The 27,821-nt window shown below is 49.6% G+C and overlaps 2 protein-coding genes across 5 annotated transcripts in view; one reads left to right on the plus strand and one right to left on the minus strand.

Moving 5' to 3' along the window:
* ABAT (4-aminobutyrate aminotransferase) overlaps nt 1-20,382 on the plus strand; it is an 84,885-nt gene extending 64,503 nt beyond the window's left edge. For all 3 annotated transcript variants that reach the window (XM_080677105.1, XM_080677106.1, XM_080677107.1), the window contains exons 10-16: nt 1,809-1,872; nt 2,329-2,477; nt 5,492-5,629; nt 6,420-6,587; nt 8,824-8,970; nt 15,763-15,874; nt 17,092-20,382. In XM_080677105.1, coding sequence (XP_080533231.1) covers nt 1,809-1,872; nt 2,329-2,477; nt 5,492-5,629; nt 6,420-6,587; nt 8,824-8,970; nt 15,763-15,874; nt 17,092-17,213 — 900 coding nt within the window. In that variant the 3' untranslated portion in view covers nt 17,214-20,382. The remainder of the gene's footprint in view (nt 1-1,808; nt 1,873-2,328; nt 2,478-5,491; nt 5,630-6,419; nt 6,588-8,823; nt 8,971-15,762; nt 15,875-17,091) is intronic.
* A 2,980-nt stretch (nt 20,383-23,362) lies between these two features.
* TMEM186 (transmembrane protein 186) lies at nt 23,363-27,801 on the minus strand. 2 transcript variants are annotated; one of them, XM_080677125.1, is made up of 2 exons: nt 27,717-27,801; nt 23,363-26,708 (listed from the first exon to the last, which is right to left on the minus strand). In XM_080677125.1, exons 1-2 carry the CDS (start codon nt 27,717-27,719, stop codon nt 26,073-26,075), a joined length of 639 nt encoding a protein of 212 aa, XP_080533251.1. In that variant the 5' UTR covers nt 27,720-27,801; the 3' UTR covers nt 23,363-26,072. The 2 variants fall into 2 exon arrangements, with proteins under 2 accessions (XP_080533251.1, XP_080533252.1); XM_080677126.1 differs by having other exon boundaries at nt 27,686-27,784.
* Between the last annotated feature and the right edge of the window lie 20 nt (nt 27,802-27,821).

Genomic DNA, 27,821 nt, shown 5'->3' on the forward strand with positions numbered 1-27,821 from the left:
AGTGTAGGGGTTTCAAAGGCACCAAGGAGGCCACTGTTGGGCACAGCGGCGGCGGGGACCTCAGGGAAAACCAGGTAGGAAGGTCCAAGCTCGCAGCCAGCCTCAACCAGAGCACGCCTGTCCTTCCCCCTTTCACTTATGGGGTCCCATTATGATTTAGGCAGAAATGTCTGCTGATTAAAAAAGAATCAAGGACCACTGAAATCAATTACACACCGTGTACATCTACAATATCCTGCAGCAGAAATCGTTAGAAAGGGCTTCTCTTTGCTCGGAAACACCCATGCTATCATTTAGTGAAAACAGTGGAATATAAATCGTATGGACACTAAATAAATATACAGGAAATTACTACCAGAAATCCTGCTAACATGTTTATAATGGGATGCCTCTGGGTAGTGAGATTGTTCTCTTTCGTTTTTTTCTTTTGTGCCTTCTTAATTTTTGATTCCTAATCCCGCCTCTTGCTAGCAATAGATCCATACCATTCTCCATATTCATACAAACCTGTGTAAACTTAAGCTTTTTCTTTTTGCTCCTGGCCATTTTTTAAAAATATATTTTTATTGATTTCAGAGAGGAAGAGAGAGATAGAAACATCAATGATGAGAGAGAATCCTTGATTGGCTATCTCCTGCACGCTCCACTCTGGGGATCGAGCCCGCAACCTGGGCATGTGCCCTTGATCAGAATCAAACCTGGGTCTCTTCAGTCCACAGGCCGATGCTCTATCCACTGAGCCAAACCAGCTAGAACTCTCCTGGCCATTTTTTTAAAAGAAATGGATTGTGGCCTGTCTCTTTCTCATTTGATATCTGTGGAAATCCTAGTCCATCAATATTTTTGCATCTTACTCCTCCTGTTTAATCTGTAGCCAAAAAGTGTGTGATGATGTGTATATATTATATTTATACAAAGGAACAAGAAAAACGTTTCCTTTCCTTACCAAGGGGAAATCAAAGACAGTATACTGTAGTTTGTACGAGGAAGTCTTAGAGCTTTTTCCTGGGGTCTCAGGCACCTGGTGGACGTCAGTCAGCCAAGCACATACTGTATCAAATTCCCAGAGACTAGGAGCCCCTGTGGTTGCCCCTGCAGCATCCTCAGTACTTCTACCTGAGTCAGCTAGAAACAGGTGTGACTCCTGGCCAGGTGGAGGGTCAGGAAACTGCAGCTGTGCCATCCACGGGGGCGGTGAGGGGACTGGGAGTTCAGGTGTCCTTCCTGAACACAAGGGCAGCCGCCCTGGGGAGATGGAAAGGTGGGGGTCCTCCCTGCCCAGCCTCCTGCTCTGGCATGCATTCCCTGTGAGGTGCCCCGCTTAGCCTCGTGTGGAGGCACCTGTCCGCACCGGGCCCACCTGGTTGCTGTGGAAGCCAGAGCAGGCTGGAGCGGGGGGAGAGCCTGTAGGAGTTGGAAGAGCCTGCAGACAGGGGTTGAAAATTCAGAAGCCCCAAGCAGCCCGGCAGGTGGTGGCAGGTGGGGGCAGGTGCTAAAGGAGAAAGGCGGGCAGTGGGCCCTGGAGCAGTGCGCTCTGACGTTAGGCTTGGGCGACAAAATGGGCCCAAATGATGCAGAACTTAAGACAGTTCAGATATATATGTGAAATCTCTTGATTAAAATTCTTTGCCATGTGGGCAAAACATCTGTTGCTTGGCTAGAGAAGTGGGAGGTCCGGTTTGTGACTTTGGTTTGAGGAGGGTTGCCCAGTTCTCCTGATAGACTTGCGTGCTCCTCCACGCTCTCGGGGGCAACCGCAGAGCCCCCCACTTCTCACAACCGACTGATGACTGGTTTCTTGTTTCTAGGCCCCTGGCTGCCCCGACTACAGCATCCTCTCCTTCATGGGCGCATTCCACGGGAGGACCATGGGTAAGGAGAGGCCACTGGGATCCCGAGTGGCAGAGAAATAATAGCAGCAATAATATCAACGGCTGCCTTTGATCTTGTGTTGGCTGTTTTCCCACCTTGTCTCACTGACGCACACTGCTCTGCAGCGAGGTGGGGGTTAGTGCCACTTTGCAGGTGGGGAAATGGAGGCGCAGCAAGAAGAGAAACATTTAAGACCATACAGCGGCAGAGCCAGGATTTGAACCTTTGTCTCTCTGCCTTCAAAGCCTGTGCTTAATCTGTGATGAATGAGAAAGCAACACACACACGGTTCACGGGTTCTGCTTCGGCTTCAGGCTGTTACGGAAACTGGGGGTTCTGCAGGCAACAGGCCTCCTGGGCATTTGAGGGCTTGACTTGAAATACCCACCTCCTTTTTGAAGACCGTTCACTGTGCTCCCCCAAACCAACCATTCTCTCCTGTTTTGGGGGGGGCAGGTTGCTTAGCGACCACACATTCCAAAGCTATTCACAAGATCGACATCCCTTCCTTCGACTGGCCCATTGCACCATTCCCACGGCTGAAGTACCCTCTGGAGGAGTTTGTGAAGGAGAACCAGCAAGAAGAGGCCCGCTGTCTGGAAGAGGTAACAGGGGACCTTCCAGACCCTCCCACACCCCCACCCCCATACCCTCGCCACCCCAAGACCTCGCCTGGAGAAGAGGAACAATGAGCTTACCTGGGCCTGCATGGCTGTCCCTGGGAGGGACATAGGGACCAAGAGGCCCCCTAGCCCAGTGTTTCATATCGGGGAGGTAACGGCACGTTGATTCTGCCACCCAGCGTCCATCAGCCCACTCCTGGTACAACTTCAGCATCACTCACGTTTCTTCGGAGGCGAGTGTCAGTGACTAAGACTAAAGAAAGTGAATTGATGGGCAGAACAAGGGCAACTCGTGGGAAAGGTGGCTGCACAGGATCCTCTGGTCCAGTGTTTGTCAGCCTTCTCCCCGATCCTGGGGCTGCTTTGGGAGCCTTGGGGTGCAGGGGGTAGGGGGGCACTGAGGACGTGTACCCCTGTTGCCTCCACTTCAACCAGAGGAGCCCCTTTTGATCTGTCCCACGTATTGGGGTTCCAGGTAAGACACCGGAAGGATGCTGTTGCTGGGGAAATGGCTTTCGCTCTTCAGGTTGGGATTTGAGCTCAAATAAGGCTACTTAGAGGCTGGTTTGCCTCGTAGGCACATCTTTCTTTTCAAGTACTAGTTAATGCCTACTGGGCAGGAAGCGAAGTGCAAGGTGCTGGGTGTTCCGTGGTAAATAAAAGAGACAAGATAATGGAGTCCGGGACAGCCTGTCCAACAGGAAGATGAGGCAAGCCACAGAGGTCATTACCACTTTCTAATAATTACATTTTGTAAAAGTAAAAAGAAATGGATGAAATTAATTTCAGTAACATTTTATGGAACCCAATCCATCCAAAATAGTATCATGTCAAAATGTAACTAATACTTACAATGGATTGATGAGAGATTTTCTCTTCTTGGTGTTAAATCTTTGAAATCCTGTGTGTGTTTTACACTCAGACACATCTCAGTTTGGACCAGTTAACATTGCTCGTGCCAGCAGCCACGTGTGGCTCATGGCCATCTTACTGGAGAGTGCAGGGCAGTAGGAACCCCAGCACCGAACAAATGAGAAAATAACCCCATGATGACAACTTGCAAATGGTTCTCTGAAAGCAGAGAGAAGCATCTCAGAGCTCCCTGGGGGACTGGTGGAGACCAGCCTAAATCACATCCTCCAAGCAGAAGGTTTTCCTTAGCGCTGCGTAACAGAGAAAGATTGTCCTTGCTGTTCTATCCAGGTGTACGGTTTATTTTTTTTAATATATTTTATTGATTTTTTACAGAGAGGAAAGGAGAGGGATAGAGTTAGAAACATCAATGAGAGAGAAACATCGACCAGCTGCCTCCTACACACCCCCTACTGGGGACGTTCCCGCAACCAAGGTACATGCCCTTGACCGGAATCGAACCTGGGACCTTTCAGTCCGCAGGCTAACGCTCTATCCACTGAGCCAAACTGGTTTTGGCCAGGTGTACGGTTTAGTGCTTTTTAATTATGTATAGCTATTAAGTTATGAATAAAGTACCACAATTACTACTCTTTATTATCTATAAGATGATGCCCATATTAGAACAAGAATTTAAGAAATATAACCACTTAGAGACAATCAGGGGCTTTCCATACAACCACGTCACTGTTAACAGATTTTTTAAAAATCAATTTCAACTTTATTAACATAATTTACATACCATAAAATGCACTCATTTGAATGCCTAGTTCAGCCTTACCTGGTTTTGCTCAGGGGATAGAGCGTCAGCCTGCGGACTGAAGGGTCCCAGGTTCGATTCCAATCAAGGGCACATACCTCGGTTGCAGGTTCAGTACCCTGACCCGGGCCCAAGTCAGGGTATATGTGGGAAGCAACCAATTGATGTGTCTCTCTCACATCGATGTTTCTCTCTGTCTTTCCCTCTCTCTTCCACTCTCCCTAAAAGTCAATGGAAAAATATATCCTCGGGTGAGGATTAACAACAACAAAATAATAATAATATTAAATGCCTAGTTCAATACGTTTTGGCAAATAAATGGTTATTCAAGTAACCATAGTTTCCATCAAGGGCACCTTATCACCTGGAAAATGTCTTTGAATCAGTCTGAGGAGTCGGTCCAGGACCCCCATCCCCACCACCACCCCTCTCTGTGCAACCACTGCTTGGATTTCTATCACTGTAGATGATAGAAATCAGCTTTTTTAATATATATATATGTTTTTATTGATTTTTAGAGAGAGAGGAAGGGAAAGGGATGAAGAGATAGAAACATCAGTGAGAGAAAACATCATTGATCAGCTGCCTCCTGCATGCCTCCCACTGGGGATCGAGCCCACAACCCGGTATGTGCCCTGACTGGGAATCGAACTGGTAACCTCTTGGTTCCTGGGTCAACACTCAACTGCTGAGCCACACCGGCCGGGCCTCAACTTTTTATCAAATTTTCATCCCAGGTTCTGCACAGAAAGGGCTCTCCTACCAATAATAATAATATAACAGTAACAACAATAGATTCTATCAGCATGCCCATTGCACAGATTGGGAAGTGAGGCTTCAGAAAGTTAAATAATTTGCTCCAGGTTAGCAGTCTGTATCCCGCAGGGGCTGGCCCAGTCCTCAGTAGGATGCATCCCCATCCACATGCGTGGCTCTGAGTGGGTATCGCAGTCTTCACTAGAAGTGCACACAAATACATTTTCTTTTTTTTAAAAAAATATATTTTATTGATATTTTACAGAGAGGAAGGGAGAGGGATAGAGAGTTAGAAACATCAATGAGAGAGAAACATCGATCAGCTGCCTCCCGCACACCTCCCACTGGGGATGTGCCCACAACCAAGGTACGTGCCCTTGACCGGAATCGAACCTGGGACCCTTCAGTCCGCAGGCTGACGCTCTGTCCACTGAGCCAAACCGGTTTCGGCCACAAATACATTTCCAACATAACTTCCAGGGGGGAGGCATGGGACCCCACATGCCCATTCATGGGTGCTGGTCAGGCGCCCCCACGAGCCACTGTCACTTCCCGCTGTGGAATCCAGGTGGAGGATCTGATCGTGAAATATCGGAAAAAGAAGAGGACGGTGGCCGGGATCATTGTGGAGCCCATCCAGTCTGAGGGTGGAGACAACCATGCCTCCGACGACTTCTTCCGGAAGCTGAGAGACATCTCCAGGAAGGTCGGTGCACGGGCCCAGGTTGGACGGGGCCACAGGCCATTTCCAGCCGGTTTCTAGAGCAAAGGGTAGTTTTGGGGCATTGTAAACTTCCAGGTGTTCAGAGCTGCCTGTTGGCCTCACCGTAGAGAATTTGAGGGTAGGGAAAGGTCAGGGAATTCTTCCCTGAAATCGTTTTTGCAAAACCAGCCTCCGTCCAGCCTGCCGTCTTAGTCAGAGTCTTTTGTCATCAACAGATTCCAGGAAAGGCCGCAGCCTCCACCCTTTTCTTCCTAGAGACCCTACCTCATCTTTTAGCCCAATGTGGCCCACATTCAACAGAGGCAACATGAACAGACTTTGTGTTAATATCGTGTTTATTTTAATGCCCTGCATGGACAAATGGCACATCCAACCAGCAAGTTCAAAGATGAAGGTCAAATGCCATGGCTTGATTTAAACACAAACACTAAGTAAATAACAGGCCTGGTGATGACAGATGTTAGGGAAACAGGCTGGCCTTGCTGCTGGGCATGTCTCCTCCTGAGAGGGTCGGCTTGGTCAGGGACTGCAGCCAGGTGAGATGCTGCCGTGCTTTGGTTCGGGGGATTCCATGTTCTGTTTGGTTCCCGCTCGGCAGCTGGAGGAACCCTGCAGACACAGCTCTGCTGGAACTGCTCACTTAAGCTGTTTAGTTTTTCCAAGAACATGGCCGTGGCTTGCAGTTCAGAAAACAAGGCCTCTCTGGCTGGATGAGGGGGTCGGAGGTTGGTCGATTGTGGGGGGTGTTTATTTCCCCCTCCTCTCTCTCCAGCATGGCTGTGCCTTCTTGGTGGATGAGGTCCAGACAGGAGGGGGCTGCACTGGCAAGTTCTGGGCCCACGAGCACTGGGGCTTGGATGACCCTGCAGATGTGATGACCTTCAGCAAGAAGATGATGACCGGGGGCTTCTTCCACAGGGAGGAGCTCAGGCCCAATGCCGTGAGTACCCACCCCTCCTTCCAGGGCAGGGGAGGGAGGCAGCATTGCTTTCTCAGAGCTGCTCCTTTCTCACAAACCAGGAACAGAGCGGACACTTACTATACCACAGAAGCCTTCTAAGGCCCAGTTCTTCTTGATGCAATTCGCCAGTGATTATCATCACCCCTGTTTTCTCTGCTGGGCTGGCTGCCTATCAATCCACTGTCAGTATTTTAAATTTTCTGTGTTAATAACTGCTGTGAACTGAGCATTTACTCTGTGCCCGACCCAGTTCTAAGCACCCTCCATGTACCTTTAATCCTTACAACAATCTAACCCAGTGGTCGGCAAACTCATTAGTCAACAGAGCCAAATATCAACAGTACAACGATTGAAATTTTTTTTGAGAGCCGAAAACCGACTTCTGCGCATGGGCCACGAAGTTTCAATCACACTGTACGTGTGCGCCCACACATGGTATTTTGTGGAAGAGCCACACTCAAGGGGCCAAAGAGCCGCATGTGGCTCGCGAGCCCCAGTTTGCTGACCACTGATCTAACCAAGTAGGTGTTATTTTTCTCTCCAATTTTACTAATGAGGAATCAGGCACAGGTGGTTAAGTTAAGCTGTCCAAGGTCACACAGCCCATCTATACTAATAAAAGGATAATATGCAAATTGGTCACGACGCCCTCACAGTAACAATCGAACAACAGGCTGCATGGGGCGACCAGGCCAGCAGGGGGGTTAGCGAGGGACGACCAAATGACTGACCAGCAGGCTGCATGGGGCGACCAGGCCGGCAGGGGGGGCAGTGAGGGGTGGCCAGGCCAGCAGAGGGGGGCAGTGGGGAGTGACCAGGCTAGCGGGGGGGGCAGTTGGGGGCAACCAAGCTGCTGGGGGGGCAGTTGGAGGTGACCAGCCCAGCAGAGGGGGACAGTGAGGGGCAACCAGGCCAGCAGGGGGGGCAGGGGGGGGCAACCAGGCCAGCAGAGGGGGGCAGTGAGGGGTGACCAGGCCGGCAGGGGGGGCAGTGAGGGGTGTCCAGGCCAGCAGAGGGGGGCAGTGAGGGGCAACCAGGCCAGCAAGGGGGGGGGCAGTTAGGGGTGACCAGGCCAGCAGGGGGGGACAGTTGGGAATGACCAGGCCAGTCGGGGGGCAGTTAGGGGTGATCAGGCTGGCAGGCAGAGGCATTTAGAGGTGATCAGGCTGGCAGGGGGGCAGTTAGGGGCGATCAGGCAGGCAGGCAGGCAGGTGAGCAGTTAAGACCCAGCAGTCCTGGATTGTGAGAGGGATGTCCAACTGCCAGTTTCAGCCCGATCCCAGGGATCGGGCCGAAACCAGCAGTCAAACATCCCCCAAGGGGTCCTGGATTGGAGAGGGTGCAGGCTGGGCTGAGGGGACCCCCTCCCCTCTGTGCACCAATTTCGTGCACCAGGCCTCTAATTAAGTGATAAAGTCAGGATTCAAACCCAGAGCCCTGCTCTTAGCTACTACACTGTACTGCCACGTGTAAATATGGATTCTCATACACACACACACACAGTTATCAGGAGCTTAGGATCCTTCCTTCCACCACTCCTGCATCGAGGATGCCTCATGGTCCAAAATGGCTCTGAAACTCCAGACATCACATCCCAATTCGACGCAGTAGAGAGGAAAAAGGAGGAAAGCACAAAGTGAACCTCTCTTTATCTTTAGTGGTCTTCCCAGAAATCCCACAACACTTCTCTCTCTAACACTCTGATTCAGATCTGTCACATGGCCACTCCTAAGCAAGAGAGGCTGGGAAGTATGTTTTATATCGGCTGCACTGACATCCTGAATAATTCATGGAGGAATACACTGGGTGGTCTTTGAGGGCCAGACTGCCATCAATCCACTCTTGAGTCCACTACCTATGAGCTATATCTTTTCTGGACAAATCATTTAACCTCTCAGAAGCTCAGCTTCCTCCTCTATAAAATGAAGATTATATTAAGGGCCAACTCTCTTGATTTCCTCAGGACTGAGGGATTTCCCTGCACGCAGAGGAGTTGGCCTCCCGGATAGTTACATTAGTAGTCATACCTCCCCATAGGGTTGTTGTTGTGGAAAGAATTCAATGAGACAATATGTGTTATCCTCCCCGGCCCTTAGTAGATGCTCGCTGGGTTGGTTTCTCTCTTCTTAAATGGGGACAAGGTGTGTCTGGGGGAAGTGGTCCCTGAAGGCTGTGCCCGTGTGTGAACCTTTCCAACCCCCGTGCCTTGTTCCAGCCGTACCGGATCTTTAACACCTGGCTGGGGGACCCGTCCAAGAACCTGCTGCTGGCCGAGGTCATCAATGTCATCAAGCGGGAGGAACTGCTGAAAAACGCAACACATGCCGGGAAGGCCTTGCTCACGGGGCTGATGGACCTCCAGGTACCCACCCAGCGCGGCCCCACCCCAGCTCTCCCAGGACCCCGCAGGGCTCCCCACTCCCCAGGGCAGCATCTGAGCCCTTCAGCACAGCATCCCACCCGCTCCGCGGCAGGTGCGGAGGCAGGAGCTCCAGAGACCACCCCGGCCCCGGGCAGAGTGCCAGATTTAGCCAATTACATGGCACGCCAGTTTCATTTGAAAAACGAAAACTTTTTTTTTTTTTTTTAAGCATAAAAGTATACCCTATGCAACATTTAGGACATACTTATACTAAAAGTTGTAAGTTTTTTGTCTGAAATTCAAATGTAATGGGCCATCCTGTATTTACCTGGTAACCCTAACTCAGAACAATTCGAACTTGAGAAAAAATGATTATTCTCACTTTCTGGATGAGACAAGGGAAGTTTGGGAAGGTGAGCAGTGAGCAGAGAAGCCAGATTTTAAACCCAGATCTGCCCAATTGCAAAGACTCTGATGGGCTTAAGTGTGGCTGTTAAGACAAGAATTTCTTTTTCTTTTTGCATTTAAACTGAGGTTGGGCAGGAGCAGGTGCTAGGAAAAGCCTCTGCAATGGATCAGGCCCTTCCGTCCTGCGGGGGTGCTCCTTCCCCTGTCCCCTGGTGGGGCAGGGTAAGTGGCCGGTGTCCTTTATTCCTCTGGTTGATATCTGGGCCCTGCTTACAGATGTGGACACAGCAGGGGTATCTGGCACTTCTGGGCTGTCAGGAACACGGCTGCTCCCTGTGCTGACCTGAGAACAGGGTTTCCCAAAGTGGTGTCAACTAATGGTCCATGGCACCAACAGGAATCCCCAAAATGGGGTGCTAGTGAAGAAGGAAATTGTATTCAGTGCAAAACAGCTCAATTGTGATACAGCACGGCTGCAAGGCAGCCCTAGAACCAGGCCCCTCTCCAGCTAGAGAGCTCCGCTCTGCTCGAGACTATGCCAGACTGCTCTGGCCCATGCTGGTCAACTAGAGAAATAGTCTTCTGTCCTCCGTGGAAAGGGAAAGAAAGTGCGCTCCCAATGCCAGAGGGGAGCTGGCTTTTATAGTCAGAAGTCCCTACCCCTGGTCCCTGATTGGTCTGTCCTCATGCAAATGGGGACTCCAAGTCCTCAAAGTTTGCTTGGTCCAAAAGGCATTGTCCTGATTGGTCAGAATAGAGCCACTCTTGTTGGTTGGAGCTGTGCAGCTCCAATTGGATGGGGAAGCCTCATTCTATTGGTTGAAATAGGACTCCAGGAACTCCTTTCCTAGTATATGGGCTGGCTCAGATGGCAGGAACACAGGGTAGGCAGGTAGTTCATTGCAGAGGCAGGTAGTTCAGTACAGGCTTCTCCCTGAAGTGCAGCTTGCATGAGAAGCCCCTGTGCAGAAATGGCTGCTGCTGTGGGGATGCTTGTTTGTTTGTTTGGTTGGTTGTGTTTTTCAATCTGAGCCCAGTTAGCCACCAGAAGCCCTTTTTCTCAGGGTCCACAGTGGGTTCCATATGAAGGATGATACCACATGGAACCATCCCAGAGCCAAGACTAACATCTCGCTTTTAGGAGCCCTGTGCTGGCTCATTTAAAGGCACAGAAACACACTGGCTGGTGTGGCTCAGTTGATTGGGTGTCGTCATGTGCACCAAAAGGTTGCTGGTTCAATTCCTGGTCAGGGCACATGCCCAGGTGGTGAGCTAGATCCCCAATTCCTGGTAGGGGGCATGCAGGAGGCAGCTGATGGATGTTACACACTTACATCAATGTTTCTCTCTTCTCTGTTCTTCAATAAACTATTCTTTAAAAAATAAATTTTAAAAAATAAATAATAATAATCCTATCTAATAAAAGAGAAACATTCAAATTGACCGTACCTCCGCTATGCCCACAAGCCATGCCCACCAGCCAATCAGGAGCGCGTATGCAAAATAACCCAACAAATATGGTGGCGGCCACGGAGCTAGAGCAAGCAGGAGGCTTGGGTTGCCCCCAGTGATGGAGGAAGCCAAGCTTCCTGCCCGCCCTGGCCAGCCCTGGCCTCCACTCAAGATTACAAAGTTTCAATTACAGAAGATAAATACATCCCAGATACCAGGGCCTCCACTTGGTTCGCCAGGAAGCATGGCCTGCCTGCAAACCACCACAGGCCCCTCGCCCAGGCTACCTCATGCCCCAAGGGAACCCCCACCCTGATCCAGGACACCCTTCAGGGCAAACCAGCCGGCCCCCACCCGTGCACCAGGCCTCTATCCTATCTAATAAAATAGTAATATGCAAATTGACCATCACTCCAACACACAAGATGGCTGCCCCCATGTGGTCAAAGATGGCTGCCACAAGACAGCCAGCAAGGGAGGGCAGTTGGGAGGGACCAGCCCTGCAAGGGAGGGCAGTTGTGGGCAATCAGGCCAGCAGAAGAGGGCAGTTGGGAGGAACCAGGCCTATAAGGGAGTGCAGTTGGGGGCGATCAAGCCTGCAGGGGAGGGCAGTTAGGGGTGACCAGGCTGGCAGAGGAAGGAAGTTGGGGGCAACTGGGCCTGCAGGGAAGGGCAGTTGGGGGGGACCCAGGCCTGCAGGGGAGGGCAGTTGGGGGGGACCCAGGCCTGCAGGGGAGGGCAGTTAGGCGGGACCAGGCCTGCAGGGGAGGGCAGTTAGGGGCAGTCAGCTGGCAGGGGAGCAGTTAGGCATCAATCAGGCTGTCAGGGGAGTGGTTAGGGGGTGATCAGGCTGGCAGGCAGAAGGAGTTAGGAGCAATCAGGAAGGCAGGCAGGCGAGCAGTTGGGAGCCAGCAGTCCTGGATTGTGAGAGGGGTCCCAGATTGGAGAGGGTGCAGGGTGGGCTGAGGGACACACACCCCCTCCCCGTGCATGAATTTCATGCACCAGGCCTCTAGTATAATAAATAAAGGGATGGGAGCAGTTAGGCATCCTTATCACGGTCTTATAAAGCCACAGGGAAGAAAGAGATAAGATGACAGGAATGCCCAAAATAATGAGCTAGACAAGTGGGTGAGACAAAAGGATGCCCGTAGATATGAAGGCCTAGAGGCAACAAGCAAAGCCATACAGTGAGGAGGGGGTGGGGATTTCCACTCCTGCATTAATTAATCAAACAGTTAATATAAAAAAAAAAACATTGTAGGGGTTCTCCCTAATATTTCAGATTGCCATTAAATATCTTAAACATAAAAAAGAAACAGTTACTATGTCCTAGTGCATGACAGAGAGAGAGAGAGAAAGGGCCACAAAGGGGCGTCCAACTGGATGAGACCTTGTTCCCTGCCTCCACACTCTGATGGGAGAGGAGAGTGTTGAAATCGCTGGCTCCCCGCCAGTCAGCAGTGCAGGGTGAATAGAGCTAGTGCTGGAGCCACTTCTGTGCCTCGTTTCCTCATCTGTGGAGACCAGAAGGGTCCTGCCCTAGTGGAGTGGAGATTCAAGATCCTGCGTGTAAGCGTCGCGCAGAGCTCCCCACATATGTGCGGGGCCTTCATTATCACCAGCATATGACTTTGTTTCCAGTTTCCGCCAAGGGGCTGTAACAAAACAACACTTGTCCCCCATCTCTATCCCCGGTACCTGACATTATCTTGGGTTATCCAAGCCCTGTTTGCTGCCCTTCACATGAACGATGGAGAGTGGGAGGAACCCCACTTCTTTATAAGGAATAAGATTCTTTATTCTGGGTGACCGTATTCGCTTCCTGGGGCTGTGTTAACAAATTAGCACAAACTGGTGGCTTCAAACGAGACTTTGTTTTCATTCTTTGGAAGCCAGAAGCCTGAAATCGGGATATAGGCAGCACGGATTCCTTCTGGAGGCGCTGAGGGAGAATCCCTCCCAGGCCTCTCTGCAAGCATCTTGTGGTGGCGGCAATCTGCAGTGTTCCTGGCTTACAGCTACATCCCTCCCATCTCTCTTCTGTTCTCACGTGGCGTTCTCCCCTCTCCATGTGTGTGACCAAATGTCCCTCGTCGGATAAAGATGCCAATCATTGGATTTAGGGCCCACCCTAATCCAGTGGGACCTCATCTTAACCTAATTACATCAGCAAAGACCCTGTTTTCAAACAAGGTCACAGTTCCACGTTCTTAAGTCAACAAATTTGGGGAGGGGCCACTATTCACCCCAATACAACTCCCAGCCTCAAAGCCTTGAGTGAGGATGAGCTCTTTTGCTTAGAAGAATCAATCACCACTTGTCTAGAATTTATAATAAAATAAAGATGGCCAGTATCCAAGTGCCAGCTTTAAACCTCATCTTACTAAATTCTTACCACGGCACCTTGGGATCAATAGCATTCCTACCCTTCCATTTACAGAAGAGGACACTGAGAGTCCTAGTGGGATAGGTTGAGAGAGCAGGATCAGAAACAGGAGAAACCAAGATGGCAGCATAGGTAAACACCTAAACTGCTGCCTCGCACAACAATATCAAAACTACAACTAAAAGACAAAACGGACACCATCCAGAACCACAGGAAAGCTGGCTGAGTGGAAATTCTAAACTAGAAGGAAAGAGAAAAGCACATTGAGACTCAGAGGAGCTGCAAAAGGCTGAGGTACGGAGACGCGTGCACATGGAGAGGACTGGCGGCTGAGTGCGTGGCCGGCTTTCTCAAGCAGGAGGGAGATGGAAGCTCCCAACTGCACTGAACTCCAGTTCCAGGCGAGACCCTGGGGACCCAGACTGATACGGGGGGAATCTGGACTATCAGGAAAAGAGAAAAGCACACTGAGACTCAGGGGAGCTGCGGAAGGCAAAGGTCCGGAGGTGCATGTGCAGAGAGGACTGACTGCTGAGTGCGCAGCTGGTTTTCTCAAGTGGGAGGGAGACGGAAGCTCCCGACTGTGCTGAACTCCAGTTCTGGGCGAGACTCTGGGAACCCAGACTCATTTGGGGAGAAACTGGACTGTCTGTCAGCGGGCGAAACTCGAGGGCGGCTTTCTCTCAGAGGTGCTTGCAGTGATTATCAAGGGACACTGAGACTCAGGGACCTCATAGGGCAGGGCTGACGGGAAACCAAGGCTGCCTGCTCCGCCCTGAGACTCCGTTCCATCCAAGCTGAGCACAGAGGCTTTTGCAATTTTGCAAGTCCTGTCTCATAAGGGTGTCTCCAGCACCGAACTTCTCCCAGCGTAGACACAGCTGATCCTCACAGCCAACTGGCCTGGAGGTCAATTCCTCCCAGTGATACCAACAACAATCAAGACTTAACTACAACAAGGCTGTGCACACAGTCCACAAAGGGGTGCACCAAGAATGTCCACCTCAGGTAACTGGGGAGGCTGAACCACTGTGCCCTATAGGACACCCAGCACACAAAGCTACTCTACCAACTCAGGGAAGCAGCGAAAATGCGGAGACAAAGAAACAGATACAAAGGAAAGAAATGGAGGGAAGCAAACAACTGGATATAGAGTTCGAAACCACGGTTATAAGGTTTTTCGAGAATTTCCTAGAAAAGGCCGATAAATTTAGCGAGACCCTCGAGGATATGAAAAAGGACCAACTAGAAATTAAACATACACTGACTGAAATAAAAAATATTATACAGAGACCTAACAGCAGACTAGAGGACCGCAAGAATCAAGTCAAAGATTTGAAATTCAAAGAAGCAAAAAACACTCAACCAGAAAAGCAAAAAGAAAAAAGAATCCAAAAATTTGAAGATAGTGTAAGGAGCCTCTGGGACAACCTCAAGTGTACCAACATCAGAATTATGGGGGTGCCAGAAGAAGAGAGAGAGCAAGATACTGAAAACCTATTTGAAGAAATAATGATAGAAAACTTCCCCCGCCTGGTGAAAGAAATAGACTTACAAGTGCAGGAAGCGCACAGAACCCCAAACAAAAGGAATCCAAAGAGGACCACACCAAGACACATCATAATTAAAATGCCAAGGGCAAAAGACAAAGAGAGAATATTAAAAGCAGCAAGAGACAAACAGTTAATTACCTACAAGGGAGCACCCATACAACTGTCAGCGGATTTCTCAACAGAAACTATGCAGGCCAGAAGGGAGTGGCAATAAATATTCAAAGTGATGAATAGCAAGAATCTACAACCAAGATTACTCTACCCAGGAAAGCTATCATTCAGAATTGAAGGTCAGATAAAGAGTTTCACAGATAAGAAAAAGCTAAAGGAGTTCATCACCACCAAACCAGTATTATATGAAATGCTGAAAGGTATTCTTTAAGAAGAGGAAGAAGAAGAAAAAGGTAAAGATAAAAATTATGAACAACAAATACATGTCTATCAACAAGTGAATCTAAAAATCAAGTGAGTAAAAAATCTGATGAACAGAATAAACTGGTGAATATAATAGAATCAGGGGCATAGAAAGGGAGTGGACTGACAATTCTCAGGGGGAAGGGGTGTGGGGGTGCGGGAAGAGACTGGACAAAAATCGTACACCTATGGATGAGGACAGTGGCGGGGAGGTAAGGGCAGAGGGTGGGGTGGGAACCGGGTGGAGGGGAGCTATGGGGGGAAAAAAGAGGAACAGTTGTAATAATCTGAACAATAAAGATTTATTAAATTAAAAAAAAGAAGAAGACACTGAGGCTCCGGCCACATAAATGACGTGCCCAAGGCTGAACAGTGAGAAAGTGGCCAAGCTGGGTCTTGACCCCAGAACTGGATGTCTCCAGAGCCAGAGCTCCAAACCCCACAGTGTCCCTGCCAGTCCACGCAGAGGCCCAAAGGCTGGACCTGGAGGATGGGGTATTTGAGGAACCACAGCCACTGAACTGGCTGGCACACAGGTGACAGGCAATAATGCCAGCCTTGTTTCCCCCACTGCAGGCCCGGTACCCCCAGTTCATCAGCAGAGTGAGAGGACGAGGCACCTTCTGCTCCTTCGATGCTCCAGATGAATCAACACGGAATAAACTCATTTCAATAGCCAGAAGCAAAGGTAAGGAGGCTGGAGGGGAAGCCAGGTTTTGTTGCTCAGGTCACCCTGGTATGGGGCAGGTGGTACACAGCACTGACAATACTCTGCATGTTCTTCCTCAAAAGAAGAGGACGTTCCCAGGGGCATTTCTTTATACTATTTATTCATTCACCAAGTATTCACTGAGGAGACCAACACCAATCCTGGAGTCATGATGATGAACATGACCATGAGAATCCCTTCCTTCAAGGAGCTTATAGTCTAGCAAGAAGGGGTGGCATGAAAGAGACTATTTCATAAACAACCAATTGCATTTATAAATCCTAGGGAAGAGGAAAGGGGCCTAAGAGAGTGAATAGCTGGGGAAAATATCCAGAAAATCAGGGAGGGCTTCCTTGAGGAAGTGGCATTTTACCTTAAGCCTTGACGGATGGAAAGATTGGCCCAGTGAAGAAGGTCAGGGAGAGCATTCTGGGCAGAGGGGTGGACATGTACAATTAGCTGAGGTAGGATGGAGCTGGAGAAACCCAAAGAATAGGGGATGGTTAGGGACCAATAGGTTAGAAGGAGTGAAGCCGGGGAGGGGCTACCAGACCACATCATGTCAGCCTGTGGGTCAGGTTCAAGATTCTAAGAGCCATGGAGGCCATATAAGAGTTTTAAGTGGGGGGATATAGTGGTGAGATGAGAGCACCTACTATGTGTCGAGCATGGTGTCTTTCACTTGTACCATCATATGGAACCCCTGCACCAGCCCTGAAGGGCAGGATGATTTGCCTCCTCTTTAAAGGAGAAAGCTGAGTTTCAGAGATGCTAAGCAATCGACACAAGGACACCCAGCCTGTCAATGTGAAGTTGCCCTTTAAAATAAGCAGGTCTGTCCCTCCTCGGTGACAGCTCTCCCCACATACCTGCTTCCGACCTGCCTTGCTTTCTCTAATGTACTTATTTCCTTTCTCCACCACACCATGAGTCCCGGGAAGGCAAGGACTTACCTCAGGATTTCTCTATCTTCAGACCCAGTTCAGGGGCAGCAGAGCAGACATTCAAAGGCAGGGGGAGGGGGGGAGGGGAAGATGGAGTAAAGATGGATGGGTGCATGGAAGGAAGGATAGCCGGAAGCCCAGATGGAAAGAATGGCTTGGGGGTTCCCCGTGTGTAAGCAAGCTCCCTCCTGGCTCTCACAGCCCGGGACTCTGAGCCCAAGCTCCTAACCGACCTCCTGCCATTTCTTTCAGGTGTGGTGTTGGGAGGCTGTGGCGACAAATCCATCCGCTTCCGTCCCACTCTGGTCTTCAGGGATCACCACGCACATCTGTTCCTCAATATTTTCAGCGACATCTTAGCCGACTTCAAGTAAAGAAGCCATTTCCACTATGCTCTGAGAAAGCCCTGATCTCAGCAGTTGTCAAATTGATTAGTTTGCCTAATTCATGTTTTCACTTAAAGTATCAGAGGTGAATGCATAAGCTGAAGGGTGGTGTGTGGGAGGGGATGGTTTTGGTGGCTGGGGGGAGGGGAGAGGATGGAGGGACAGGTTTTGGTTTTCCTCCCTGCAGAGCCAAGGGTGCCTACGGATTAAGCCCAGAAATTCTGCTTGAGCCCCGGACAGAGTCTTAAGAAGGGCCATGAGGGTCCTGGCCATGTATCTGCCCACCCTTGACCCCAACAATGTCTTTGAAGCCAGTCAGGGGTATGCTCCAGGGACTGGTGGCTGGGACTCCTGGGTTCCTGTCCCTCTCAAGTGCCATATTCTGTGATCAAGGCGCTGCTCCCTCGCCCTGTGCAAACAAACATGCTTGCCCCTCACCCAACCCCTGGAGCCCTGAGCGAGCCCCGCACGGTTCAGTGGAGGACAGGACAGTCATGTGAAGGCAGGATTGTAGGGACATGAGGACTGAGCCGGGGGAGTGGGGAGGGGTCTTCCGGCCTCTGCAGCTTTGGGCCACTCCTCCCAGGGCATCTGCGGATTCCTGTCCTGGACGGGGCTTTGGCGACTCCCAGGTGGCATCCTGGATGGTCCTTCCTGCCGTCCTTCATTCCTCCAAGCTTGCCCCCTGTTAAATGTGAACCAGTGCCCCTGGAAACAAACCTGCAGCCTGAGGAGGGGGCACCGGGACACCCATGAGCTGCAGGGGCAGAAGCACCAGCCAGTCTCCAGGAGCGGGAGCCCAGGGCCTGGGGCAAGGCCCTTCCTCCTGTTTCCCAGGCACCTGGCAGCTGCCTTTTGACCCTCACCTCGAGGCTCTTTCTCTCGCTTTGGCTCATCCACCTTTGCTCCACTGTTGAGCAACCTAGGAATAGCTTGGCAGGTCCGTCAAAGGCAGCCCGTTGCTGAAGTAGATTTCTTCTTGAGGGGAGCATCATGAACCCAAGGCACCAGAGCTCCGCACAGGGAAAAACAGGCTGTTGGTTCAGGCGGTTTCCTTGTCCTTGCCACTCTAAATCAGAGGTTTTCCTGACACAGACGGGTGTGGAGTCCCAGGTCCTAAAGGCTTAACTGCACTGTGGCTGGGGCTAAGGGAACTCCGCTGAGGCTAGGAACTGACTGAGTACACCGGCTCCTATAAAGAGCACGGGGTAGTCCTAGAGCCGTGGTCGGCAAACGGCGGCTCGCGAGCCACATGCGGCTCTTTGGCCCCTTGAGTGTGGCTCTTCCACAAAATACCACAGCCTGGGCGAGTCTATTTTGAAGAAGTGGCGTTAGGAGAAGTTTAAGTTTAAAAAATTTGGCTCTCAAAAGAAATTTCAATCGTTGTACTATTGATATTTGGCTCTGTTGACTAATGAGTTTGTCGACCACTGCCCTAGAGCAATGAAGGGCTATCTCGTGGGGAAAGGGAGAAAGTCTGCTTGTATCCTCTGCCCCAAAGGAAGCCACTTGCCCCTGATGGTACTGCTGACGGTTTGGGAAGACAGGCATAGCCAGGTTCTCCTTTCAGCACTTTGCTCTTCTAATAACTAACCATCCAGAGACTTGGTCAGCGACTGTCTTACAGACCTGTGAGTTCCGGTTCACTTCGAATTCTTGCAGTTAGTGCTAATCCATTGCTTTAAAGAAGTTCTGCCGTGTCTAAGGCCATTTACGCTGCCAGCTAAATGGAGATGTATGCCCACCCCCCTCTGTGAGGTTTCACTCGTTTGTATATTTATTTATTCATTCATTCACGAAACTTGCATTAAATACCTGCTCTGTCCCAGGCCCAGTCCTAACCACTAGGATTACAAATAAAGCATGGTCCCGGCTCTTAAGGGACTCACATCCCATAGACTCTTAAACCAATAATTAAAGCTGAGTGGCAAGTGCTGTAACAGAGGAACATCCGGAAATTGGAAGGAGTGCCCCAGTCCGTCTGAGGGTCAGCAGAGGTTTCAAGGAGAAAGTAATGTTTGAGCAGGGTTTTGCAGAGTGAGCAAGAGTTCACCAAAAAGCAAGGCAAGGAACAGTGTTGCAGAAAGGGAACAGCATGTGCAGAGACCTACCAGTTCAAAGTCCCACACCTTTCACTGGGGATCCAGATCCCACAGGCAATAGCCCAGGATTCAAGACCTTACTGAACAAGAAAAATGCATACCAAACCACAATTCATTTTTTGGTACAGGTGTGATTTGTCCTGAGAACTTCAGCCCTGGATGCAAACATACAATAAAATTCCTGGAGTCCAGAAGGTTTTTGAGCTAAGGCACAATCAGAAACTTGCCTCTCCTTGGTGGAGAGAGTGGCTTCAGTTTTGTGTTTTCTTCCCAGGGGGCATTGACAGAAAAATGAAACCACTCTATCTAGAAAGTCATTTCCAGACTTACTCACTTCTTACCAAGGGAAGTCATTCTCATAAAACTTTTTAAGCCATTTATCAAGTTCTTGTTGGCTCAGGGCCTGAAGAGTTCCGGAGACATCTGCTTTTGGGGGTGGGGGATGGCTGGAAGGATTTCAAGGAAAAGAATTCTTGGCGGAGCTCGAGGTGGTAGGAACATGGGAGAGGTTGTGAAAACTCAGGTTGGGGGTGCAGTGGACAGGTTTCCACGTAGGGCAGAGCCCAGGGAGAAGTGCTGCTGTGGCCAAGGGGCTGGAAAGGGTCCATCATACATCAGTGCCATAGAGTTTAGTAAATGTCCCTAGCAAATCTTGTCACTTTTACAGAAAACAAGGTCCAGTAATAGCAAGTCTTAGTACATCCTCCTTTTTATTATAAATGGGCGTTTTTTTTATAATTTTTACTGACACTCAGTAACCATGCAAAATTGTGCACATTTAGTATATCTATACGTATCTACCTATCTATATATTAGCTCATGGTACCATAGCTAGGGAGCATCGCCGACCTGCGCATACAAAGTGATCTTGTTTACAGTATTCTGTTGACAGTGCCAATAAATGATAAAAGAAATTAACATGTCACAGTGTAACTGACGACCAGATGCACAATTCCATTCATTAAATGTTTCCTGTGTTAATCAGTCTTGTTAAATTTAAAAAAATATATTTATAATGGAAACATCAGAGTAAATGTGGCCTTTTTGTTTGGAAATGGTTTCAAGTAATTATTTGACAAGTAGTTTTTTTAAAGATATGATTTGAGGGAGGGGGGGAGAGAAACACATCAATGTGAGAGAGAAACATCGATCAGTTGCCTCCCACATGTGCTCCAGCTGGGGATTGAACTTGAAACCTGGGTATGTGCCCTGACCGGAAATCAAACTTGCGAACCTCTGGTGCACGGGACAACGCTCCAGCCAAATGAGCCACGCCAGCCAGGGCTTGGCAAGTACTTCTTAAGCACCTATTATATACCTCTCAGGGTGGTCTTTGGGGAACATTCTACCATATAAGTCTGCATTGTTTTTGGGAAGCACTGTGAGGCCCTTCATTTCAGGGTCCATCAAGGACATACCAGGTGATAGGGATGGACAAGGTGTGGTCCTTACCCTCAGCTCACCTTCTAGTGGGGCAAAAGTCACAGCAACCCAGCGTAAGGACAGGGGGACAGGAAGACCCTAGATGCTGTACACGCACAAAGGACAGACCCTAAGTTGGGGTGGAAGATGGGCCCTGAGCTTCCTCTTCAAGGCTGAGCAGGAACTGCTCCAGGGACTCAGAGGAGGGGAAGCATTCCAGATCCAGAGAATAGCTTACTGAAGGCAGACACGTTTCTATGTTGTGCAGCATCACAGATCACAAAGGGAGGGATGCAGAACAGTCCGGAGATGAGGTCAGAGAATGGGCAGGGCCCAGACCAGAGGGCCTCTGTGCTGTGCTGAGGCGGGGAGGGGAGGCCTTCCACGCAGTGACGGAGCCACTGCGGGTTTGGAGCAGGGGATATTCCAACGTGCATTTTAGGAAGACTTTCCTGAGTGTTCACCGTGACAGACAGGGTGGGGAGACTGGCCAGGGCACTGTCACAATCAAGGGGACCTGGTGGTCTAATAGGACAATAATGGGATGGGTGGAGAGAGGGAGAGAAGCACAGAATCCAAAACACACAGGACAGTGACTTTTAACACTGGATGCACTTTAGAGTCACCCTAAAGAGCTTCTCAAACAACCCTAAGGCTTGGGCCCCACCCCAGACCAATTAAATCCGATTCTCTCCAGGCCAATTGGGGGCTAAGCTGATGACTGACTGGAATCAATGGGAGGCCCAGAGAGAGGCTTAGGAAGCACCTGTGAGCTGGATCTTCACCTCCTGGTGTCCTGACCTGGAGGCAGGGAGGGTGGGCTGTCTCACTTCCGCTCCCAGGTGTTTCAGTGGCCCTCCATCACCCTTCTTTTTCTCACCGGTAAAATGTATGGTTGGACCACATGACTTCCAAGGTTTCGCTCAGCTCGGACATCTGACGTATCCATGAAACAATTGACTTGGAAGGCAATATCTACCATTAAGTGTATTTTTGAAATACACATAGTGATAAGTATCATTTGTTGAACATCTACAATGTGCAAGCATATTCTGGTGCTTTATGATTTGCACAAGAAACCCACGAGCTGTGTATTTATGTGCCTACTTTTAATATGAGGGAACTGAAGCTCAGAGAGGTTAGGGGAGCCTACCCAAAATCACACAGCTTGGAAGCCAGGATACACACAGATGTATGAAAGATGACGTGTGTAATCAAGTATTTGTGTTTGTGTGTACACGCATGCCGTCAGCCTGGGATTGGTGGAGGATAGGGACTACCAAGGACTCAATGACCTTTCTCACAGCTGTTCTGACCACCAGCCTTGGAGCATGAACTTGAACTGGTCAGCCTGGTGTGAGATCCTAAACATGATACAGTCCCTAAGGCAGGTGGGTGGAAGGTGCCAGGACCTCAAGGTCAAATACTATCTGTTTTCTATTTTCTATACTTCCCCACTGGGGAGGCAGGACAGGCAGACCCAACTCTGCTGCTATCTAGCAGGGTGACCTTGACCAAGTCCTTTCACCTCTCAGAGCCTCATCTGCAAGTACAGGTGGGTAACCATAATGCCTGCTAACACCGAGCACTTCCTTGGACCAACAGCTATTTTAAGTGCTTTTCATATAATAAACCAGTCTCTTCAACCACCCTAAGTGAGTGCTTTTATAGTAAAAAAACCAAGGCACAAACAGAGACTGTGTAACTGGCCCCAGGTCACAGCTAGAAAGCGCCAGGGCTGGGATTCAAGCAGGCAAGATGTCTTGCTTCAAAGCCACAAGCTTCACCCTACATCTACTGCCTCTCTCTGGCTCTCCAACTTGAGCAGTTGCTGGGAGGATTAAATAAAATTGTGTTATAATCGCCTGGCATATAGTAGGTGCTTAATACATGGTACTTCCTTTCGCCATTTCATCTCTGTAAATAGTGTCATGCACAGGGCTCTAAACAACGTATTCCTGTCAGAGTGAAGTTCCTTATTTGTAAATATTAAATCTACTTCCCAACACAGGTAAACTCAACCAAATCCTGGAATACATTCCAACTGTTAATAAGTAAAACGGATGTTTTGTCACTGGAGTTGGTACAAACAAGGCCAGATGGTATCGGCCCTGCTTGATTAACTCTAATCAGCCAAGATTTTATAGTTGAATGCTGCAGGATCAAAACAAGGCCATAAAAGTTGGACTCTGCCTGGGGGTCAAAGGGGACTTTGCTTTCCATTTGGGGAGTCGAGTCCTGAAGTCATAAAGCAGCCAAAAAAAAAAAAAAAAAGTTCCAAACCTAGTTATTTGGGCAATTCCCTGCAGGCTGGCCCACGAGCACTAGCACAACTGATCTGTTTTGGGGGTACATTAAGCATAGCCATTTAACAATGGGGCCAGGGAGGGCCCTCTGGCCCTATCACAAGGTCTCAGCTGTGCACAATGTGAACATCCCTGCTAGAGCTGACCTTACCCAGGTCTGGAGGACCCTGGTCTGGAGACCTCACCTAGGTCTGGAGGTCAGCCCCGCTGCTATAACTGGACGGCCTAAACAGCAAACACTCTTCTCACATTCTGGGAGCTGGAGGTCCATGTTCAGATTCTTTTTTTTTTTTTTCTTTTTAATATATTTTTATTGATTTCAGAGAGGAAGGAAAAGGGAAAAAAAAAACATAAATGATGAGAATCATTGATCGGCTATCCCCTGCTGGGGATCGAGCCTGCAACCTGGGCATGTGCCCTTGACCGAAATTGAACCCGAGACCCTTCAGTTCACAGGCCAATGCTCTATCCACTAAGCCAAACTGGCTAGGGCCATGGTAAGATTCTTGCTGAAGGCATTCCTTCTGGTTATGTCCTTACATGGCCTTCCTTAGTGCAGTCTAGTCCTCTTATCAGGACATTAACCCCATCATGAGGGCCTCACCCTCAAGACCTCATCTAGCCCTAGTCACCTCTCAAAGGCCCCAGCTCCGAACACCATCACATTGGGGGTTACGGTTTCAACATATGCATTTTAGGGACAACTCAGTCCATAGCAACTACCATATGAAAACGGACATGCTACAGACCACCCATTCCTTGCATCTAAATTATATACAGCCCTGGGGTTGGATGGAGGAGCATAAAGTCGACACGGTTCTTAGCTGACAGGAAGGAAAACCAGGCTACGAGGGACAAACACCGACACATCCCACTGACACTGTCAATGAGTGACTGTTTCCTACAATCAGCTCAGCTCTCAAGACCAGGGTAGGAATTCATGGTTGAGAAACTTTTCTACCTAGAGAGCTGACGTGAGGAGGAAAGGATGGAAGAAAAGACTGTGTTTATTGCAGCATTTTTTTCTTTAGGACGGATGACGTGCTCATTATGAACATTTAAAATACTAGGTTATAAAGTTGGAAGTGGAAGTCTTCCCTTCATTTCACCCACTCCCCCCCACTCCCTATCCTCTCCCCAGATGTAATCACTATTAACAATTTGGAATGTTTGCATTTTTTTAACACAAATATGGCCACATAAAACTACATTGTTCTGTGACTTATTTTCTCCACGTAATGCTATCCCATGATTACCTTTCCAGGTCAGCAGATATACTAGTAGTTCAACCTCACTTTTTTTAAAAATTGATTTTAGAGGAAGGCAGAGAGAAACATCAATTAGTTGCCTCCCACATATGCCCCGACAGGGGACTGAACCCCCAACCTGGGTATGTGCCCTGACTGGGAATCAAACCCACCTTTTGGTGTACAGGATGACACTCCAACCAAGCCACAATAGACCAGGGCTCAACCTCACTCCTTTGAAGGACCATGTAACATCCCATAGTATGGATCTACCAACTTTTTTTAAATGTTATTTTTCAATTACAGTTTACCAACATTTGTTTAACCTTGTTGCCTACTAATGGAAACTCAGCTTACTTCCAGTTTTGTTAGTGCTATGGTTTTGTCTGTTTTGCTGTTAGAAACATTAAATGAACATCCTCATACGTTTGCTTGGGTATTTCTATTGTATTACTATTTTGGAATTGTTGTCAAGGAGGGTAATCACCAGTATATCCACCACCTGAATCTAAAGCCCACTTCCATTTTCTGAGAAACTGCTGTACAGTTTTGGGGAAAGGTAAACCCCACACAGTAATTTTCAGAAGTTGGGGTGTTTGGAATTACACCTGGGAAGCATAAAAATACAGGTATCCAGCTTCTACCAGAATCTGTTGATTTGGGGTTTTCTTAGCTCCTAGGTGCTGCCCTACAGGTGTAGTAGAAGTCCTAACCCAATTCCCATTGTCACGTGATCTGTGATTTTAGGTCAGGAATAAAGGCATGGGTAATGCATTTGCTCTGTGTGCCCTCTGCTGGTTCTGTGTGAGCAGACCAGGCATCCAAGTGGAAGTTCTTTCATGCCCAGGCTGGTGAGAATCCGGGCTCTCACCTCCCAGTGTGGTGGGACTCCAGGCAGCGACTGTCAACCCAGGCTGTATGAGAACCATCTGGGGGACCTGGTCATGGGCCTAGGTAACAATACTTTTAAAAATCTCTCCAGGTGATCCTGCACAGGGAGCCAGGGTTTGAGAACCTATTTTTCAGGCAAAAAATTGGCCCAGGAACACGAAGTCCACAGAGGCAGAGCCCTAGACCTCTGGGTAGTGAAGTTTGGGCAGGTGTGCTGTGCTTGCTTGGATGACACTCCTGCCCCAGTTGTGCAGTTACCATCCGGCAGAACAAAATGACCCACCTCTAGGCTTCACCCCAGTCCCACCTGCTGCTGGGACCACCATGCCATCACCTCTGAACTAACACTTAATGTTTGCTCTTGCCCGTTGAGTTTGCAAAGTACTTAACATTTACTGTTTACTCTCACACCCACCCAATGAGACAGGCAGGATTTTCCATGTTACAAATGTGAAAAACAAGGCCCAGAGAGACTCAGTTACCTGACCCAGGACAGGGAGTTAAGGACAAACAGAACCAAGTCTTCCAACTCCAAATCCAGTGTCCCCCTGCCACACCATCTCCCCACTTCACAGCCCTGTGTGTAGAGTGAACTGGGCATAGCTTCTTCCAAGAACTGGCTCTTAACAGAAACTTCTGGCCATTATCTAACTGAAAGTCATACACAAGTGTGCTAAGAATTTGCACTAAGGCCTCTTTCCTAAGCTGGGTTATTAGCATCCGCCTCATCATTTTCTTCATCCCAACAGTCACGTTTCCCAGGGGGCCTGGCAAAGTCTCCAGCTGTCAGATCTCCTTCTTTAGCCTCACCCACACCCTCAGCCTTCGGTCGGAGATCCAGGTGGCCCAGGGCAACCCAGAAGCCCAGTCCCCAATCGTTCACTTGAGCGTGTCCAGCATCCCAAACACCTGTGTGAAACGCTCTCTGTCCATGATGCGTCCATAGCGCAGGGTGAGATAGAAGGTCTGCTTCCCACTGTACTGCTGGATGCGAACGAAAATCTCCTGAGGCCGGTCCTGGGTTTCTGTCAGAGGCATCACTTCGGCCACCGGGCAGTATGTGTCCTGCCGCCAGCCCCAGAAGGTCAGGTGGGCCACCCGCAGCATGGTGCCTGACTCGTTCACATAGAGGATGCCCACCAGCCTCCGGAAGAAATAGCTCATCCAGTACAGCATGGCCAGGGCGAAGCCAGCTATCCCACCCATGAGACACAGGTTGTTGAAAGTCACGAGGCCCTGGGAGTACCAGTAAAAGCCAGGCGGCAGGGCCACCACCGTCAGGGCTGTCTGTGCCACCTTCAGCTTAGACACATACCCAAAGGCTCTGATGGCATCGAACCGGTAGATCATCTGGAATTTCTCTGTCTCTGTGCCTGGTGGTTTCTCCTTTGAGGTGGGTGACTTGCTCCCCACCCATCTCCTAAAATCCTGCCCACTGCTGCACTGCAGCCCGTAGAGAGGCCTTCTCCACACAGCCAGCCCTGGCAACCGCGGCACAGCTCGGAGGAGGGCAGCCTGGAAGGGAGACAAGAGACCATTTCTCTCAAAGAACTCAACCGTGCTCATCACACAATGAACACCTGCAAAGCATTTACATGGAGGCTCCCGCCAATCTTGTGAGGGTGCCGTTATCACCATGGAGGGGAAGGGAAAGCCAAATGCTCTACCTCGCTGTGTGAAATAGGAACCTCTTTACCACTGAGGAAACTAAACCCAGAGAAGGTAAGAAATTTACCAAAGACACACAGCCAGTGAGTAGGGCAGAGTCTGACTCTCAAACTGGTCCTCTTTCCTCCAGGCAGGTCAAGTTACAGGAAGGAGGCACAGTCTTCATTCAGTAAACAAGGACCTAGGGAAGAGCCAACTGTGGGCTGGGCAGTGGAGCCATAAGGCTGGCAGAACATTTCCCCAAGCAGGAAGCTAAACAATCACTGTCCCAGTGGAGAACAAATCCGTTAGATATTTAGCACAATAACTTTCTGAGTCTCTATCAGGTTAAGCATCATCTGTGTGCTAAAAGGGGCGTGTTTTCTTAGCCTAGTTAGGGGGCGGGGGGGAGAATGGAGGAGGAGAGAGGGATGAAGGCGCCGGACAGAAGCACAGGGATTCTATCAGGCGCACAGTTCCACCCCTTGGGTAGTGCAGTGAAAGATGCTTTCGGTTCTGCAACTAGATCTAGGTTCCAATCCTGACTCCTAAAGTCGCCAGCTGTGGATCCTGGGGCAAGTTACTCCATCTCTCTGGGCCTCAGTTTCCTCATCTTCCAAATGGGGATTCAGAATATACTGACTGTCCAGATGTGGTTTTAAAGCCCTCAAGAGCACTGGATGGACTTGATGCAGGGTGAGTGCTCAGTGAGTTTAGTGTCGCTGGTGACGCACGTGACCTGAGCGTAGAGGAAGCCGGGGAATAACAAAGCGTAACCCACGCTAAGGTCTCTCCCGCGCACCCTGCGAATCACAGGCCTGACCTGGACCCCAAAAGTACCTCACCTCGCTCAGTCTCTACCTTCCGAGTCCTTACCATGGCCCGCAGGAGCCTCCGGATCGCACCTCCAGTCGGATCCCTAAAGGAGCATGCTCGGCCCTAACAGGCCTGCGTGCGGAACATTGCATTCTGGGATCTGTA

This window comes from Plecotus auritus, assembly GCF_963455305.1.
Source record: "Plecotus auritus genome assembly, chromosome: 7".
In the NCBI taxonomy this organism is placed as follows: Eukaryota; Metazoa; Chordata; class Mammalia; order Chiroptera; family Vespertilionidae; genus Plecotus; species Plecotus auritus.